We start from the raw sequence: 15,885 nt of genomic DNA, 5'->3' as shown, positions 1-15,885 counted from the left end.
CTGGTGTCTCTTCCTTATCCTATAAAGACAACAATCTTATCAGATTAGCGCCCCATCCTTGTGACCTCACTTAAACTTAATTGCCTTGCTTAAAGGCCCTATCCTCGAATATAGTCACTCAGGGGTTAAGGTTTCAACACATGAATTTTAAGGGGATACAATTCAGTCCACAACAATAACGATATAGATTTTAAGTGCAGTTAGTTCATTATTAATCTACCTTCTTTTAAGATTTCATTATTTACATGTCAAACCAAGGATTTTAAATAGCTAATGATAAGTTAACATTTATAGAATGCTTACCATATGTGAGGCACTATTCTAAGTATTTTATATGTTTTAACACATTAACCCCATACCAACCCTAAAAGCTAGGTATACCATTAACATTCTCATTTTTCAACGAAGAATCTGAGACATAGAGAAATAGTAACTTCCTCAAGTTTATGCTAGCAACTGGTGGAAGTCAGAATTTGAACCCAGAAATTTGTTTCAATCCTTTAATTTCTTTGCTATACTATTGCTCTTGAAATAATTTGCTTAGAGAAGGATTAAGAGAGAATGATTAAGTACTTGTTAAAAATGTGTTCACAAATTTTCTCATCACTTTGGAAAAATCCCATGTAGGTAATTATATTATAAAGTTAAGTGAAAAAAGGATACAAAATTGAATATAGAGAATTGTTCATTATGTTTAATCTCCCCCTACCCTCAAAAAACTATGCTTAGAAAAAAAGACCTGAAATAAATCTGTTGTCTACCTTTTGTATGTTCAAAATTTCTTTTATCAGAAAAGTGTTTATTATAAAACTTTAGTTATTAAAATTATGAAGAATATTTAGAAGTTATTTATGGTTGTATTAATAACCAAAGTTAGAGGCAATCTAAATCTAGTTTGTTGTAAAAGTTCATTAAAAATCCAGCTGAAAAGATTTGGCCATTTATTTTCCCAGATGTTTACCCTGATAATTAGATTAGTTTTAGTTGAGTCTAAAGATGCTTTTATTTATAATGAATTATTAAGTCTATATTCTTAAAGGTATGATTTTATTTTTCAGATAAACAAAGTAAAACAGTTATCCCCAAAGACAAATCATTGGTACTCCTTAAATTGAATTTTTTGACTTGACTTTTCTGAGGTTACCAAATAGATTGTGGGTAGAAAAGAAAGCTCATGTTTTACAAATGATTCCTGTCTTCCTTCACTGATTTCAGTATTTTACAAGCTAAAAACATCTTCAGGACATGCCACATATACACAACCTAAGATGACTTTTAATAAAGCAAGAGACACATTGCTTTATCTCAGGAGTCTGGACTCCTGAGATGTCTGGAACTGACTTGAATTGTCTTCTCTTGCCAGGAGTCATGTTTCTAGCTGCTAATTGTTGGATACCTACTATTTGCAGGGTTTATTCTAGGTATCTCATTATTTTATTAAATCCTCACTCCAGTCCAGTGAGGTAGATATTTTCACTTCCATTTTACAATGAGGAAATTAAGATACAAAGCGAAAATTCAACTTGGCCAGGGCCAGCTGCTGTGTAAGTAATAGAACCAACTTTAAAATTCAGCTCTGCCAAGGGCAGTAGTTATGAAGATTAAATAAAATAACTCAGGTTATTTTAAACAAACCAATGTTCATTCGTGGATGAATGGATAAAGGGAATATGGTTTATAATGCAAGTGTATATTATTTAACCAAATAATTCTTACACTTAATACAACATGGAATGAAATTCTGACACATACTACAAACAAAAAGCAATAGGATTTTGACATATACTGTAACATGGAAGAACCCCAAAGACATTATGCTAAATGAAATAAGCCAGACACAAAAGGACAGATATTGCTTGCTTCCAGTTATGTAAGGTAACTAGAAGTGTGACAGTCATAAAGACTGAAAGTAGAAAGGTGGTTGCCAGAGGTTGGAAGGAGATGGGAATGGGGAGCTAATGTTTAATGGGTACACAGTTTCATTTTGGGATGATAAAAAAGTTCTGGAGATGTGGTGGTGGTGGCCGCGGTGGCATAACAATGTGAATGTACTTAATGTCACTAAAATGTACATTTAAACATAGTTAAAATCATAAATGTTATGTTATTTATATTTTTTCAGAGTAAAACAGTCACCCATAAAGTCTCTTCAGTAGAGTTCTAGCTCATTATAGAACCAACATATGGTTGAGGATCACAAGAGACTATCTGTAATAATAAATAAAAGGAGGTCATTAATGAGGTACCATTTAAGTGGTCAGACCTATTGACATTTAGAGAAAATCAGGGAAAAATTTAGAGAACTGTACTTACACTTAGAGAAAATCAGAGAAAAATTTGTGGAGAACTGTCAGAAGTTTTCTAAACCTCGTTTGCAAAGTATGATACTTTTTTTAAACCTCCTGAAATACTCCTTTCTTGAAATTAAAAATTCTTAAGAAATGACACAGCATCTTATGGTTATTTCTACCTAGCAATGGAAGGGAAACTTCAACCAAGTTTAGTCAACAAATCAATAATGAGGCCTTTATCAGGGGAACCCCACCCCCGATATTCAGCATGGGTTCTTTTCTATTTCCCTAAGCGTTGGCTGGTCTGAGAAATAAAGGGAAAGAGTACAAAAGAGAGAAATTTTAAAGCTGGGTGTCCAGGGGAGACATCACATATTGGCAGGTTCCGTGATGCTCCCTGAGCCGTAAAACCAGCAAGTTTTTATTAGCAATTTTCAAAAGGGGAGGGAGTGTACGAATAGGGTGTGGGTCACAGAGATCTCATGCTTCACAAGGTAATAAAATATCACAAAGCAAATGGAGGCATGGCGAGATCACAGGACCACAGGATGGGGTGAAATTAACATTGCTAATGAAGGTTTGGGCACGTATTGTCATTGATAACATCTTATCAGGAGACAGGGTTTGAGAGCAGACAACCTGTCTGATCAAAATTTATTAGGGGGGAATTTCCTCATCCTAATAAGCCTGGGAGCACTACAGGAGACCAGGGCTTATTTCATCCCTTTGTCTTTGACTGTAAAAGACAGCCGTCCCCAAAGCAGCCATTTCAGAGGCCTACCCTCAAGGGCCATTCTCTTTCTCAGGGATGTTCCTTGCTGAGAAAAACAATTCCGCGATATTTCTCCTATTTGCCTTTGAAAGAAGAGAAATATGGTTCTGTTCCACCTGGCTTACCGGCAGTCAGAGTTTAAGGTTATCTCCCTTGTTCCCTGAACATTGTTGTCATCCTGTTCTTTTGTCAAGGTGCCCAGATTTCATATTGTTCAAACACACATGCTCTACAAACAATTTGTGCAGTTAATGCAATCATCACAGGGTCCTGAGGCGAGATACATCCTCCTCAGCTTATGAAGATGACAGGATTAAGAGATTAAAGACAGGCATAGGAAATCACAAGGGTATTGACTGGGGAAGTGATAAGTGTCCATGAAATTTTCACAATTTATGTTCAGAGATTGCAGTAAAGACAGGCATAAGAAATTACAAAAGTATTAATTTGGGGAGCTAATAAATGTCCATGAAATCTTCACAAATTTACGTTCTTCTGCCATGGCTTCAGCCAGTCCCTTCGTTTGGGGTCCCTGACTTCCCACAACAGGGTTTATTCTATGCAGGTCTTATGTTAGATATTGAAAGTGGAAACATCCAATCCTCTGCAGCCAGAGCTGGACGGCAGGGGAAGCAAGCCCAGATAAAAAATTATAAAGAAACGAGGTGAGCAGGCAAAACTGATAAAGTGTTCCGAAGGGAACATCAAAAGAAAGAGACAGACAGTCACTGGGATGTTCACATGGACAAACACACTCCCTAAAACTAAAGGTCAAATAAAGAACCAACAAAATAAAACAAAACTTCAAAGAGACCATCTGCTGATGGACAGTTCTGTACCAATTTATTCCTCCTCTCCCTATTTTGTAGTATGATTTTTCCTCTTCTACCTTGGGCATTTTCAACACAGGCATAGAGAAAGAGGCAGAAAGTGAGGCAAATCAACCACATCTGACCATCCGCCTGAAGCCTGGTTCGTAAAGCCAAGAAGAATGAAAAGGGACATCAATATCTCTACCTCCATTTCTATATCTAACAAGGGACCCATTTCCAGAAAAATAATGTGTTGCTGCAAATCCAAGAAAAAAAGTAGGAGACTCAATACAAAAATAGACAAATAAATAGGTCGGCAAAGATGACCTCCAGATGGTCAAGAAGCATATAAAGAAGAGTTTAACAGTCACTGGAAAATCCAAATTAAAATAACCAGATACAACTATAGTCTCATCAGAATAGCTAAAATAAGAAACAGAGACAATACAAAATGTTTGTGAAGCTGTGGCTCACCTGGAATTCCCACACATTGATGATGGGAGGAAAAACTGGAATAACCATTTTACAAAACCATTTAGCAGCATCTACTAGAGCTGAATATACACACATGTGTCTGTGTGTGTGTATATATATACACACTATATTCATTTGCAGGAATATACTCATCAGAAATTGCGCATATATTCACCACAACATGTACAAGAGTATTCTTAGCAGTATTGTTTGTAATAGCTCTCTTATGGGTTGAACTGTGTCCCCTCCACCCTCCAAATTTATAGGTTAAAGTCCTGGCCTGAGAATGTGATCTTGTTTGGAAATGGTGTTGTTGCAGGTTTTATTAGTTAAGATGAAGCCATACAGGAGAAGTGTAGGTCCCTAATCCACTATACTGGTGACCATACAGAAGAAGTGTAGGTCCCTAGTCCACTATACTGGTGACCTTATAAATTGAGAAAATTTGGATATAGAAATGTACATAGAGAAAATGCCATATCAAGATGAAGACAGAGGTCAGGGTGATACTTTTACAAGCCAAGGAATACCAAAGATTGCCAGCAAACCACCAGAAACTATGGGAGAGGCATGGAACATATTTTTTCTTACATCCCTTCAAAGGAATCAACCCTGCTGACACCTTGATCTTGAACTTCTAGCCTCCAGAACTATGAGACAATACATTTCTGTTGCTTAAGCCACTTGGTTTGTGGTGCTTTGTAACAGCAGCCCTAGGAAACTAATGCAAGACCCCAAACAGAAACAATTCAAATGCTCACCAGTCATATTTATTTAGTAAAACAGGTAAATAAATAGTGTATTTACACAATGAAGTACTGTACAGCAACAAAAATGAATCAACTATAACTACACCCAACGATATGAATAAATCTTACAAACATGAAGAAAATGAATCAGACTCAAAAGGATACATATAGTATGATTCCATGTACATAAAGTTAAAAAACAGTAGAAACTAATTTATGGTGTTACAAGTCAGGATGATGGTTACCCTTTGCACAAAGGTAGAGGCAAGAAGTGTACTGGGGTCTTTTGAGGTTCTGGAAATATTTTGTCTCTTAATGTGGGTGCTGGTTTCATGGGTTTGTTCAGTTGATGGAAAAATCATCAAGGTGTACAAGTATATTAAAGTATACATAAGGTGTATACTTTCCTGTATTGATGTATATTGTGATAAAACGTTGTTAAAGTAAAAAAAAAAGAAAAAGAAAAAGCCAGCAAATCTTCCTTCTCTAGTTGTGACCTTTGTTAAAATTTCTTAAGATTCTAAGACTCAGTTTCCTGCTATGTGAAATGGTAATAACAATAGTACTTATTCTGTATGTTTGTTGTGAGTTGATACAATGAAGTTGTGACTTAATACATATGAAGCACTTAGCAAAATGCTAGCAGCATTCAATAAATGTAAGCTATTATTGCCATAATTATTATGATCGACAAACATATAATAGTTTCACTTCTGGATAAACAACTAGTGACATATTTTCCATGATTGCACACACTGGAATCTATTACGAATTTTGTGACGAGTCATTATGTAAGGTAAAAGCTCAGACACATAGCCTAGAAAAAATATGGAGACCTGACTTGTCTGTTCTATTAGATAGCCTCTATCCTCCCTGAATTACAATTTTTACTCCACATTTTAAGTGCAAAATATTTTAAAATTTTTCTTTTATTCTTCTTTGGGAGCCACTGGAAAATGAAAGAAAAGAAAAGCACCTCTAGGAATTATAAGCCTTTATATTTGTATGGTTATATTTTCACTTGAGCCTCACAACAACCAGACAGGGATGGAATTAATATTCTGATATTAAAGATGAGCAAACCAGCTCAACAGGTTAAGTAACTTATCTGAGGTCACCTTGCTAATATACAGCAGAGTTGGGACCAAGGCTATTACAAAATTATTTGGATAATTCAGGAAGTGAAGGAAGGAGATGCTTTGTTGTTGTTGTTTTTGAGACAAGGTCTTGCTCTGTTACCTTGGTTGGGGTGCAGTGATATGATCATAGCTCACTGCAACCTCTAACTCCTGAGCTCAAGGGATCCTCCTGCCTCAAGTTCCCAAGCAGATGGCACCACAGGTACACACCACTGCACCTGTCTAATTTTTTTATTCATTTATTTTTTGTAGTGACAGAGGCTTCACTTTGTTGCTGAGGCTGGTCTCTGGGTCTTGCTCTGTTACCCAGGCTGGATTGCAGTGGCATGATCATAGCTCACCGCAACCTCTAACTCCTAAGCTCAAGTGATCCTCTTGCCTCAGCCTCCTAAAGTGCTGGGATTGCAAGTGTGAGCCCAGCTGGAAGGAGAATGTAAGGTGAATAGTAAGAGAATATCTGCTTGAGCAATGATGTCCAATAAACTTTCTGTGATGATGCAAATGTTCTATATTTGCTCTGTCCCATATGGTAACCACTAGACACATGTGGTGACTGAGCACTTGAAATGTGGCCAGTATGACTGAAGAACTGAATGTTTAATATTTTAACATTTATATTTAAGTGGTCATACGTGGCTAGTGGCTACTATATTGGACAGTGTAGCTGTATTGTTTCAGGAATCATGGTAAAGTTCCATGGTCAAAATTTGGAGGCTGGACCAAGTGACGTAGGCTCCCACATACTTTACGTGTTTAGGTTCTCTTTTATCCCAACCTTACATAAATGGAAATGTATGTGTGGAGTTGGGATTCTTTGGCTTTTAAGCTTGAATACATACAACTAAAGTTAGGTACTCATCGTATTTTCAATGATTATTTGTGGAGGACACTTTTTATTGTACTTTTAAAAGTTGATGTTTTACTTGCTTTAAAGCGTCAACCTCTGAGAGGATTCACAACTATCTTAGAATTTATCCTTTTTGGTGACAATACAATGCCTGCAATGTTTCTTCCAAAAGCATTTTTGACAAGTTGAGTTCATAATGTGTTTGAGTTCTTTTAATTTTGATTTTTATTAGTGCTGTTTTGGAGGGCTATTTCTAGTTGGATGAGGTAGGAACGGTCAACAGACTACTTTGGCTTGTTCTATTAGTTACCACATTTGAATCAAGCTGGAAATGGCGTGGTAGTTGCTTCCTAGATATCACTCTGAGGCTGCATTTACCTCTCTAAGCCTCAGGTTGCATATCTTCAAAATTAAGCTTTGGGGTGGGTGATCTCAAAGTTATAGGGTAAATAAAGGCTAAAGTTTTATTGTTCTATGAAAACATGCATTTTCTCTCTTTTCTAGACAATTGAGTTCTAAAGAACGTACAGGGACTACAGGGAGCCACATCATCTGTCTCATTTAGACAAAAAAATTAATTTTGATTTTCTAGTACATGTGCTGTATTTGTGTGTGTGCGTGTGTGTGTGTATGTGTGGTTTTGTAACATTTATGCTTTTTTAATTATACTTTAAGTTCTAGGGTACACATGCGCAATGTGCTGGTTTGTTACATAGGTATACATGTGCCATGGTGGTTTGCTGCGCCCATCAACTCGTCATCCACATTAGGTATTTCTCCTAATGCTATCCCTCCTCCTGTCCCCCATCCCCTGACAGGCCTCAGTGTGTGATGTTCCCCACCCTGTGTCTATGTGTTCTCATTATTCAACTCCCACCTATGAGTGAGAACATGAGTGTTTGGTTTTCTGTCCTTGTGATAGTTTGCTTAGACTGATAGTTTCCAGCTTCATCCATGTCTCTGCAAAGGACATGAACTCATCTTTTTTATGGCTGCATAGTATTCCATGGTGTGTATGTGCCACATTTTCTTAATCCAGTCTATCATTGATGGACATGTGGGTTGGTTCCAAGTCTTTGCTATTGTAAATAGTGCTGCAATAAACTTAAGTGTGCATGTGTTTTTATAGTAGCATGATTTATACTCCTTTGGGTATATACCCAGTAATGGGATCACTGGGTCAAATGGTATTTCTAGTTCTAGATCTTTGAGGAATCGCCACTGTGTCTTCCAAAATGGTTGAACTAATTTACACTCCCACCAACAGTGTAAAAACGTTCCTATGTCTCCACAGCCTCTACAGCATCTGTTGTTTCCTGACTTTTTAATGATCACCATTCTAACTGGTGTGAGATCATAGCTCATCGTGGTTTTGATTTGCACTTCTCTAATGACCAGTGATGATGAGCAGTTTTTCATATGTCTGTTGGCTGCATAAATGTCATCTTTTGAGAAGTGTCTGTTCATATCCTTTGCCCACTTTTTGATGGTATTGTTTGTTTTTTTCTTGTAAATTTGTTTAAGTTTTTGTAGATTCTGGATATTAGCCCTTTGTCAGATGGGTAGATCGCAAAAATTTTCTCCCATTCTGTAGGTTGCCTGTTTACTCTGATGATAGTTTCTTTTGCTGTGCAGAAACTCTTTAGTTTAATTAGATCTGATTTGTCTATTTTGGCTTTTGTTGTCATTGCCTTTGGTGTTTTAGTTATGAAGTCTTTGCCCATGCCTATGTCCTGAATGGAACTGCCTAGCTTTTCTTCTAGGGTTTTTAGGGTGTTAGGTCTTACATTTAAGGACCTCTTCAAGGAGAACTACAAACCACTGCTCAACAAAATAAAAGAGGACACAAACAAATGGAATAACGTTCCATCCTCATGGATAGGAAGAAAAGGTAATTACAGATTCAATGCCATCCCCATTAAGCTACCAATGACTTTCTTCATAGAATTGGAAAAAACTACTTTTTTGGTTCCATATGAACCAAAAAACAGCCCGCACAGCCAAGAAAATCCTAAGCAAAAAGAACAAAGCTGGAGGCATCACGCTACCTGACTTCAAACTATTCTACAAGGCTCCAGTAACCAAAACAGCATGGTACTGGTACCAACATAGATATATAGACCAATGGAATAGAACAGAAGCCTCAGAAATAACACTACACATCTACAATCATCTGATCTTTGACAAACCTGACAAAAACAAGCAAGGGGAAAGGATTGCCTATTTAATAAATGGTGCTGGGAAAACTGGCTAGCCATACGTAGAAAGCTGAAACTGGATCCCTTCCTTATACTGTATACAAAAATTAACTCAAGATGAATTAAAGAATTAAATGTATGCTTTTTTTTTTTTTAAAGTCAGTATCTGGAATTGCACTTGGTGTCTTCACCTTTACTGGGGAAATCATGGCAGATTTCTCAATAATCATCTTCATAAACAGAATTTATAGGTATTTCATGAAAATTTCACATATAATTGATAGGTGAAGTGAAATGCAATATAAATATTTTATTTTTTCTAGGATATACCTGCCAGATTCAAAAGGAACTTCCTTTTTTTCCCCAAACATTATCTTGACTGACTTTGGCTTTGTCAGGCCAGTACTTTTTTTCCCCTATTTGAATGTTAAAGCCAGGAAGTAGGTATAATTTTCCTCGTAGTTCTAGAAAGGCAGCATCTGGTAAGTTATTCCATCTGATTATCATTGTCATTTTATTCTTCAGATATTTAGTGACCTTTATCATCAGGACTGAAATCAGGCAACCTTCTTATATGTTGATCTTATTGTTGTGTCATAATATGTTGCTAACGGTGAGGCAGCGTACTGACATTAGACTGTGTTAAACAAATGAGCACTGGTTTCTGTTATGAAATAAAAAGAGCAAATGCACATTAACATGTTAAGAAGATCTGGGTGCATAGCACACATTTCTCTTTCCTAATATTTTGCACATACAGACACACACACATACCACAGACACAGACACATACACACACAGTATTTGTCTTCTTATACAATAATCACATTAGCCAGTTAAGGGACACCTGTCATAACAGCCCTATGCTCAGTGACTGTGCTGCTCTTCTATGGCTTACAGAGTAAAAAGGAGATAACATCATAGAAAGTCCTGCTTTAGTATGGTCAAAGAACAGCCTTCCATACCCAAGGTAAAGCAAAGATTATTTTAACAACTTATGAGTTATTCCAAATTCAAATATGAATTCCCCAAAGCAACATGGCTACTGATTTGCTCACATTTGTTGCCTGTTAACAAATAAAGGAAAAATGAAAATGCTAAATAAAAATATTGTTAGGACTGAGGTGTAGCTTATCAGAATTCAGATCTTTTCCAAGTGTTTACTGGTGATGCCATCATATATAACTATATGTATTATATAAAGCTGATAGGAAAACTTAAATTTAGGAAATTTATTTAAATTTCTAAGCTAACTTTGTGGTACTTCCTTCCTTTCTTCTGTTCCTTCCTCTACTTTTATCTTTATTATATAGATACTATATTAGTTTGTTGTATTTACATAAACAGGGAATGTCAGTTCTCTGTATCAACTTGGCTAGACTGTAGCCCTAATTATTCAAACACTGACATAGGCATTGTGGTGATTTAATAGATGTAATTAAAGTCTTGAATCAGTTGACTTTAAGTAAAGAAGATTATCCTCAATAATCTGGGTGGGTCTGATTGAGTCAGTTAAATGTACTTAAGAGCAGAACTGAGGATTCCCTGAGGAAGAAGAAATTCTGCCTGTAGACAGCAGCTTCAACTCCAACCCTAGAGTTACAGGGGTCTGCCCTGTGGATTCTGGACTTGCTGGACCAGCCCACAGAACTGTAAGCCAATTCCCTGCAATAAATCTTTTAAGGTATGTCTTCTACTGACTCTGTTTCTCTAGTTGAATCCGGACTGATAAAAAGTTTTATTTCAGATTCTTCCAACATACTGGAGGAGAATAAAGAGAGGAAAAACAAGTAGATACTTGATTTTAAAATTGCTCACTTAGATATCCTCTCTAAAATTATAGAGCTGAACAGATGACAGGAATCTCAGAACCAGTTAAATAAGAAACACTATGTGAAGCTGAACTGAGGTTCAAGCCTACAAACTGATTAAAATATATATATATATACACACACACATTATAAAAGTTTCAGAGATAAAACTGGAGTCATTATTGTGTTAATTTTCATTTATATATGAAAAGCAATAGTTTCTTATATTTTCTAAAATACACTTTAGAATTTAATGTCCAGAAAATGATTGCTAGTGAATTTTCATTAGGTAGAGATAGAAATTTTCAGATAATACAATTTTACCTCTTTCTAGTCATTCTACAGGTAATTATACAAAAACCATACATATTCCAAATGTGATTCATTACTAAGATCTGTGATCACACTAACCATCAATAGCTACTTTGAGTAGTTCTATGTGGTAAAGGAAATGATAAGAAACTAAAAATCAGTGAAGTAGTAAGGAAAATTTGGAACATCACCTCCCTGTGATTTAGGCCTGTGTAGATGGCTTTCTGTAGGCAATGGCATGTCTTATTGCTCTTTAACTGGTGGGAATCCCAACAAAGAATCCTGGCATTTGGGTGTGCAGCTCAATATATCTGACAGTATAAGAAAGAGGATGATGAATGTTAAGTTGCTAGTTTACCTCTAGAGGGAATGACCCTGCTTCTGGGAAGGTGGGAGGGGTTCCCAATGGGAAGTACGCCCCAGGCAAAGAGATCCCCATGACCTCTATACAGCATCACACTACAGAACAACATGAAAGTCATTCTTAGTAGGAAGGCTTACGGATACATTAAATCCACATGAGAAAATGCTAACAATGTAGAGTCCTGAGGGTTATTCTGAAGATGAAACACCAACCATGTAGAATGATAGTTGTAATTATCTAACACAATTTTGATAATGCTCCTCTATCACTATACATCTTGGTACTTGTCTTAGTTGGGTTCTCCAGGATGCAGATGCTGATATAAAGTTTTAAGTGCAACAGATTCACTGGGGAGCAACATCTGTGAAAAGAAAAAGGACTGGGCAGGGCGAGCTGTCACAACATGCTGCAGGGCTGGAAAAGTCTCTGCCAGCTTCACAGGGAACTCTGAAGCAAAGTTTGTCCCTTAAAGGGCTTCAGTGTCTAGCAAAAATAGCCAGAGCCTTGTACCACTGCCTTGCTCAGTTAGTGGCTGGGTGCCACCCTGAAAATAGCACCTCCTCAGGTTGAAAGCTGAGGAAGACCCTGACAAAGCAACCAACTGGAAGTTGTCTGACAGCCACATTCCTTCCAGCTGGGCAGAGTGTGCTTTCTTGAAAGGGAATCTGGGCAGCTTATCTCCATGTCTTCTCCAGTACTGCAGAGCAGCACTAGTAAAATGTTGGGTGGCTGTGTGTTTGGAGATGAAAATTGATCAGGCCAGAATGAGAGGCGTTAGTGAAGTGCACTAACATTCTACAATTCTACTTGAGGTAGCTTCTAGTGCTGCACCACCGCAAATTCCTTAGCTAACTAGAGTTGTCACCATAATACCAGAGACTGAAAATATTACTGGATGTTGCTTAAGGTCTGTAAAATGGTAAAGAATATTGTTTTTTTTTTTTTTTTTTTTGAGACGGAGTCTAGCTCTGTCGCCCAGGCTTGAGTGCAGTGGCCGGATCTCAGCTCACTGCAAGCTCCGCCTCCCGGGTTTACGCCATTCTCCTGGCTCAGCCTCCCGAGTAGCTGGGACTACAGGCGCCCGCCACCTCGCCCGGCTAGTTTTTTGTATTTTTTTAGTAGAGACGGGGTTTCACCGTGTTAACCAGGATGGTCTCGATCTGCTGACCTTGTGATCCGCCCGTCTCGGCCTCCCAAAGTGCTGGGATTACAGGCTTGAGCCACCGCGCCCGGCCAAGAATATTGTTATTCCCATCGCATCTCAAGTAAGTTTCTCCTAGTGGGACAACTCAGTGCCTCTGCTTGTAATGGTCCATTATAGGTCACACGGGCTTAGTTGTAAAGTGGGCAAAAGCAGCTCAGAATGGCTCTTTTGGGGATGATGAATAAGAATCCTTATTTTATATAGATCAAGAAGGTGGGATTTAAAGAAGTCAGATTGGCTCTTTGTGATACATTGCTATCTTTTTATGTCTTCTTCACGTTTCACAGTAGTGGTGGTTAGGAAGAAGAAAGAGACAAGGACTCTTTTTATTAGGTACATTACACTTAATATCAGCTTAATGTAGTGCTTAATATGGTGGAGGCTCTGATGTCTGTCATCATCTACTAGTGATTTGGCATTAGCCAAGTTCATGGAACTCTTTGTGCCTTATTTTCCCTCTTCATCTGTTAACCCAGGAGTGCAATTGTGCCTATATCATGAAGTTGTGGTGAGGCTAAAATAATAGATGCATAGTACTGGCTTAGAAAGGGCTCTATACTAGTAAGCTGTTGTTCTACTTCTCCTTCCCGTTTCTCTTCCTCATTAAAAATACGCTTTCCTGCTGAATTTGTTACTTCACTAGATTAGCAAAATGTTCAGGGAATCTGAGAGGAGGGTAAAATAGAAAGAATCTGTTACTCTATCAGGATTCAAGATGTCTGCTTTTCATCAGGTCTTTGATTTTTACGGTTATGTTCTCAGTGCTGCGTTGGGTGTAAGAAATGGTCTCTGCTCTGAGCGGCCGTCTATTTGAGAAACAAATGAACACATGAATGATTAATGAAAATACATATGCATATAAAATTAAGTTCTAAATAAATCTTATAGATCGTAAGTGATATAAGGATCTAATTTCAGTCTGCTGACACTGGCTGTTGTTTTGGTCATCGAGAAGCAATACCATTTGGAGGGAAATTGTGAGAGTGAGCGTTTATACCAGTTATACCAATAAAACGGCATATGTTTATTGGCTTAGAAACTAGAATACATTAAGATCAAAACAAGGCAAGTTTAACAATATTTAAGTATAAGATATCATTGCCTCTTATTGTTAGCACAGTAATGCTTTCTACTATTAGACATGTCAAAATGGCACAAATAGGAAGAGTTGATGAATGCTTTAAAAAGAACTACGAGGAAGGCTTACCTTTTCAGTTGTCAATCTCTCAAAGAGTTCTTGGGTTTTTTTGTATCTTGCTATTTTAACCAGTTGATTAGGCTCACCCAGTGGCAGTCTTCATTTCAAGGATGTCCTCTGGACATTCATGAAGGAAATAAAGTAAATGGGGCTCCAGATCCCTTTCCTTCCCTTCAGGGGGCTCCACTGTAAGATCATTTTGGGAAAATGTGGTGTTATCTTAAAAACATAGCTGGGCCACATCAAGCAGCACCATAGTTTTGAGGGTATAGAACGTTGGTCTTCAGGTTAAAAGGCACTTTTCACTGCTCTGTCATACTCTTCTACTTGCTAGAGAAATATGTTTTATGCCGTGTCATGTGTGGTTAACCAGACACTGAGATGCTATTAACAATGCTCCCAAGTGATTCCTTGCTGTTAAATCCATTGGCATTATTGAGTATTACCACAAAATAATCCTATCTGATTTCATTACTTTCTTCTAACGTCCTTCCAGTAACCTAGAACTCTAGAGACCTCTTCCTTTGAGAGCTGTCTGGAGAGTCTGTTGGATTTTTAAATCTCTTATTACCAAAAAGTGGAAAAAAATTTAAAAAGTAACCAAAGAGCTGGTGCCTGTAGTCTCAGCTACTCCAGAGGCTGAGGCAGGTGGATAGCTTGGGCTGAGGAGTTCGAGGCTGCAGTGAGCCATGATTGTGCCTGAGAACAGCCACTGCACTCGTCTGGGCAATATAGTGAGACCCCGTCTCTAATCATCCCACAGAAGAATTTCAGGGCAGTGGATAACTCTGTAGGATACTACAATGATGAATACCTGCCATTACACATTTGTCGTAACTCGAGGAGCATACAACAACCTGAGTGAACCCCAAGGTAACTATGGACTTTCAGTGATGATGATGTGTCAATTCGGGTTCATCAATTGTAACACATGTACCACTCTAGTGGGGGATGTTGATAATGGCGGGGTTGGGGGTGGGGTTATGCATGCGTAGGAGCAAAGTGTATATGGGATATCTCTGTAACTTCTCAATTTTGCTGTAAACTAGAACTACTCTGTATTAGTCTTTTAAAAATCCCTTATCTTACGAATGATTTTGAATAAGCGTTTTAGCAATATTCTAGAGATGAATCTCCTCCCCACGTCCTACGCTGGGTGAGTAATACGAGGAAGTGTCGGGTACCCGGGCGACCTGTCCTCAGGTGTTCTAGGAACGCGGCCCCATGCCTTTGTCAGCCTCTGTCTCTGTGTGGTGAGAAGGCGCACTAGCTCGTGCCTGCGCGAGAGTCGCGCACATAGAAAAGACCAATCAAGGACGGGTCATTCCCGCCCCCCGCGCGCCTTCTGCGACCGCCCACTCGACAGGTTGACAACCTAGACAGCTCCCCCGGACTTGCCTTACTTTTCCATCTCCTCCCACCCAGCTACACCCTCCCACTGGCGGCGCGGATGGGACGCCGGCGGAGCCAGCGAGTCTGCGCGAGCGGTCCGAGCATGCTCAATAGCGCGCGCGGCGCCCCGGTGCTCCTCCGCGGAACCGCGACCAACGCCGAGGTCTCGGCGGCCGTTGCGGGAGGCCTGACAAAGCAACCAACTGGAAGTTGTCTGACAGCCACATTCCTTCCAGCTGGGCAGAGTGTGCTTTCTTGAAAGGGAATCTGGGCAGCTTATCTCCATGTCTTCTCCAGTACTGCAGAGCAGCACTAGTAAAAT

At 38.5% G+C, this 15,885-nt stretch overlaps 1 protein-coding gene and 1 long non-coding RNA gene across 2 annotated transcripts in view; one reads left to right on the top strand and one right to left on the bottom strand.

Moving 5' to 3' along the window:
• Positions 1-11,460: 11,460 nt before the first annotated feature.
• On the bottom strand, positions 11,461-15,649 carry LOC105551875. The gene is made up of 3 exons (XR_001007911.1): positions 15,570-15,649; positions 14,258-14,357; positions 11,461-11,716 (listed from the first exon to the last, which is right to left on the bottom strand). It is a non-coding gene; the product is annotated as an uncharacterized LOC105551875 (long non-coding RNA).
• The window catches only part of NDFIP2 (Nedd4 family interacting protein 2), a 79,644-nt gene continuing 78,882 nt past the window's right edge, over positions 15,124-15,885 (top strand). Inside the window, exon 1 of the mRNA XM_011997296.1 lies at positions 15,124-15,785. Coding sequence (XP_011852686.1) covers positions 15,622-15,785 — 164 coding nt within the window. The 5' untranslated portion in view covers positions 15,124-15,621. The remainder of the gene's footprint in view (positions 15,786-15,885) is intronic.

Source organism: Mandrillus leucophaeus, unplaced genomic scaffold (assembly GCF_000951045.1).
Source record: "Mandrillus leucophaeus isolate KB7577 unplaced genomic scaffold, Mleu.le_1.0 Scaffold536, whole genome shotgun sequence".
Taxonomy (NCBI): domain Eukaryota; kingdom Metazoa; phylum Chordata; class Mammalia; order Primates; family Cercopithecidae; genus Mandrillus; species Mandrillus leucophaeus.
The sequence above is the reverse complement of the archived record's forward strand: the minus strand, read 5'-3'. Positions and strand labels throughout refer to the sequence as shown.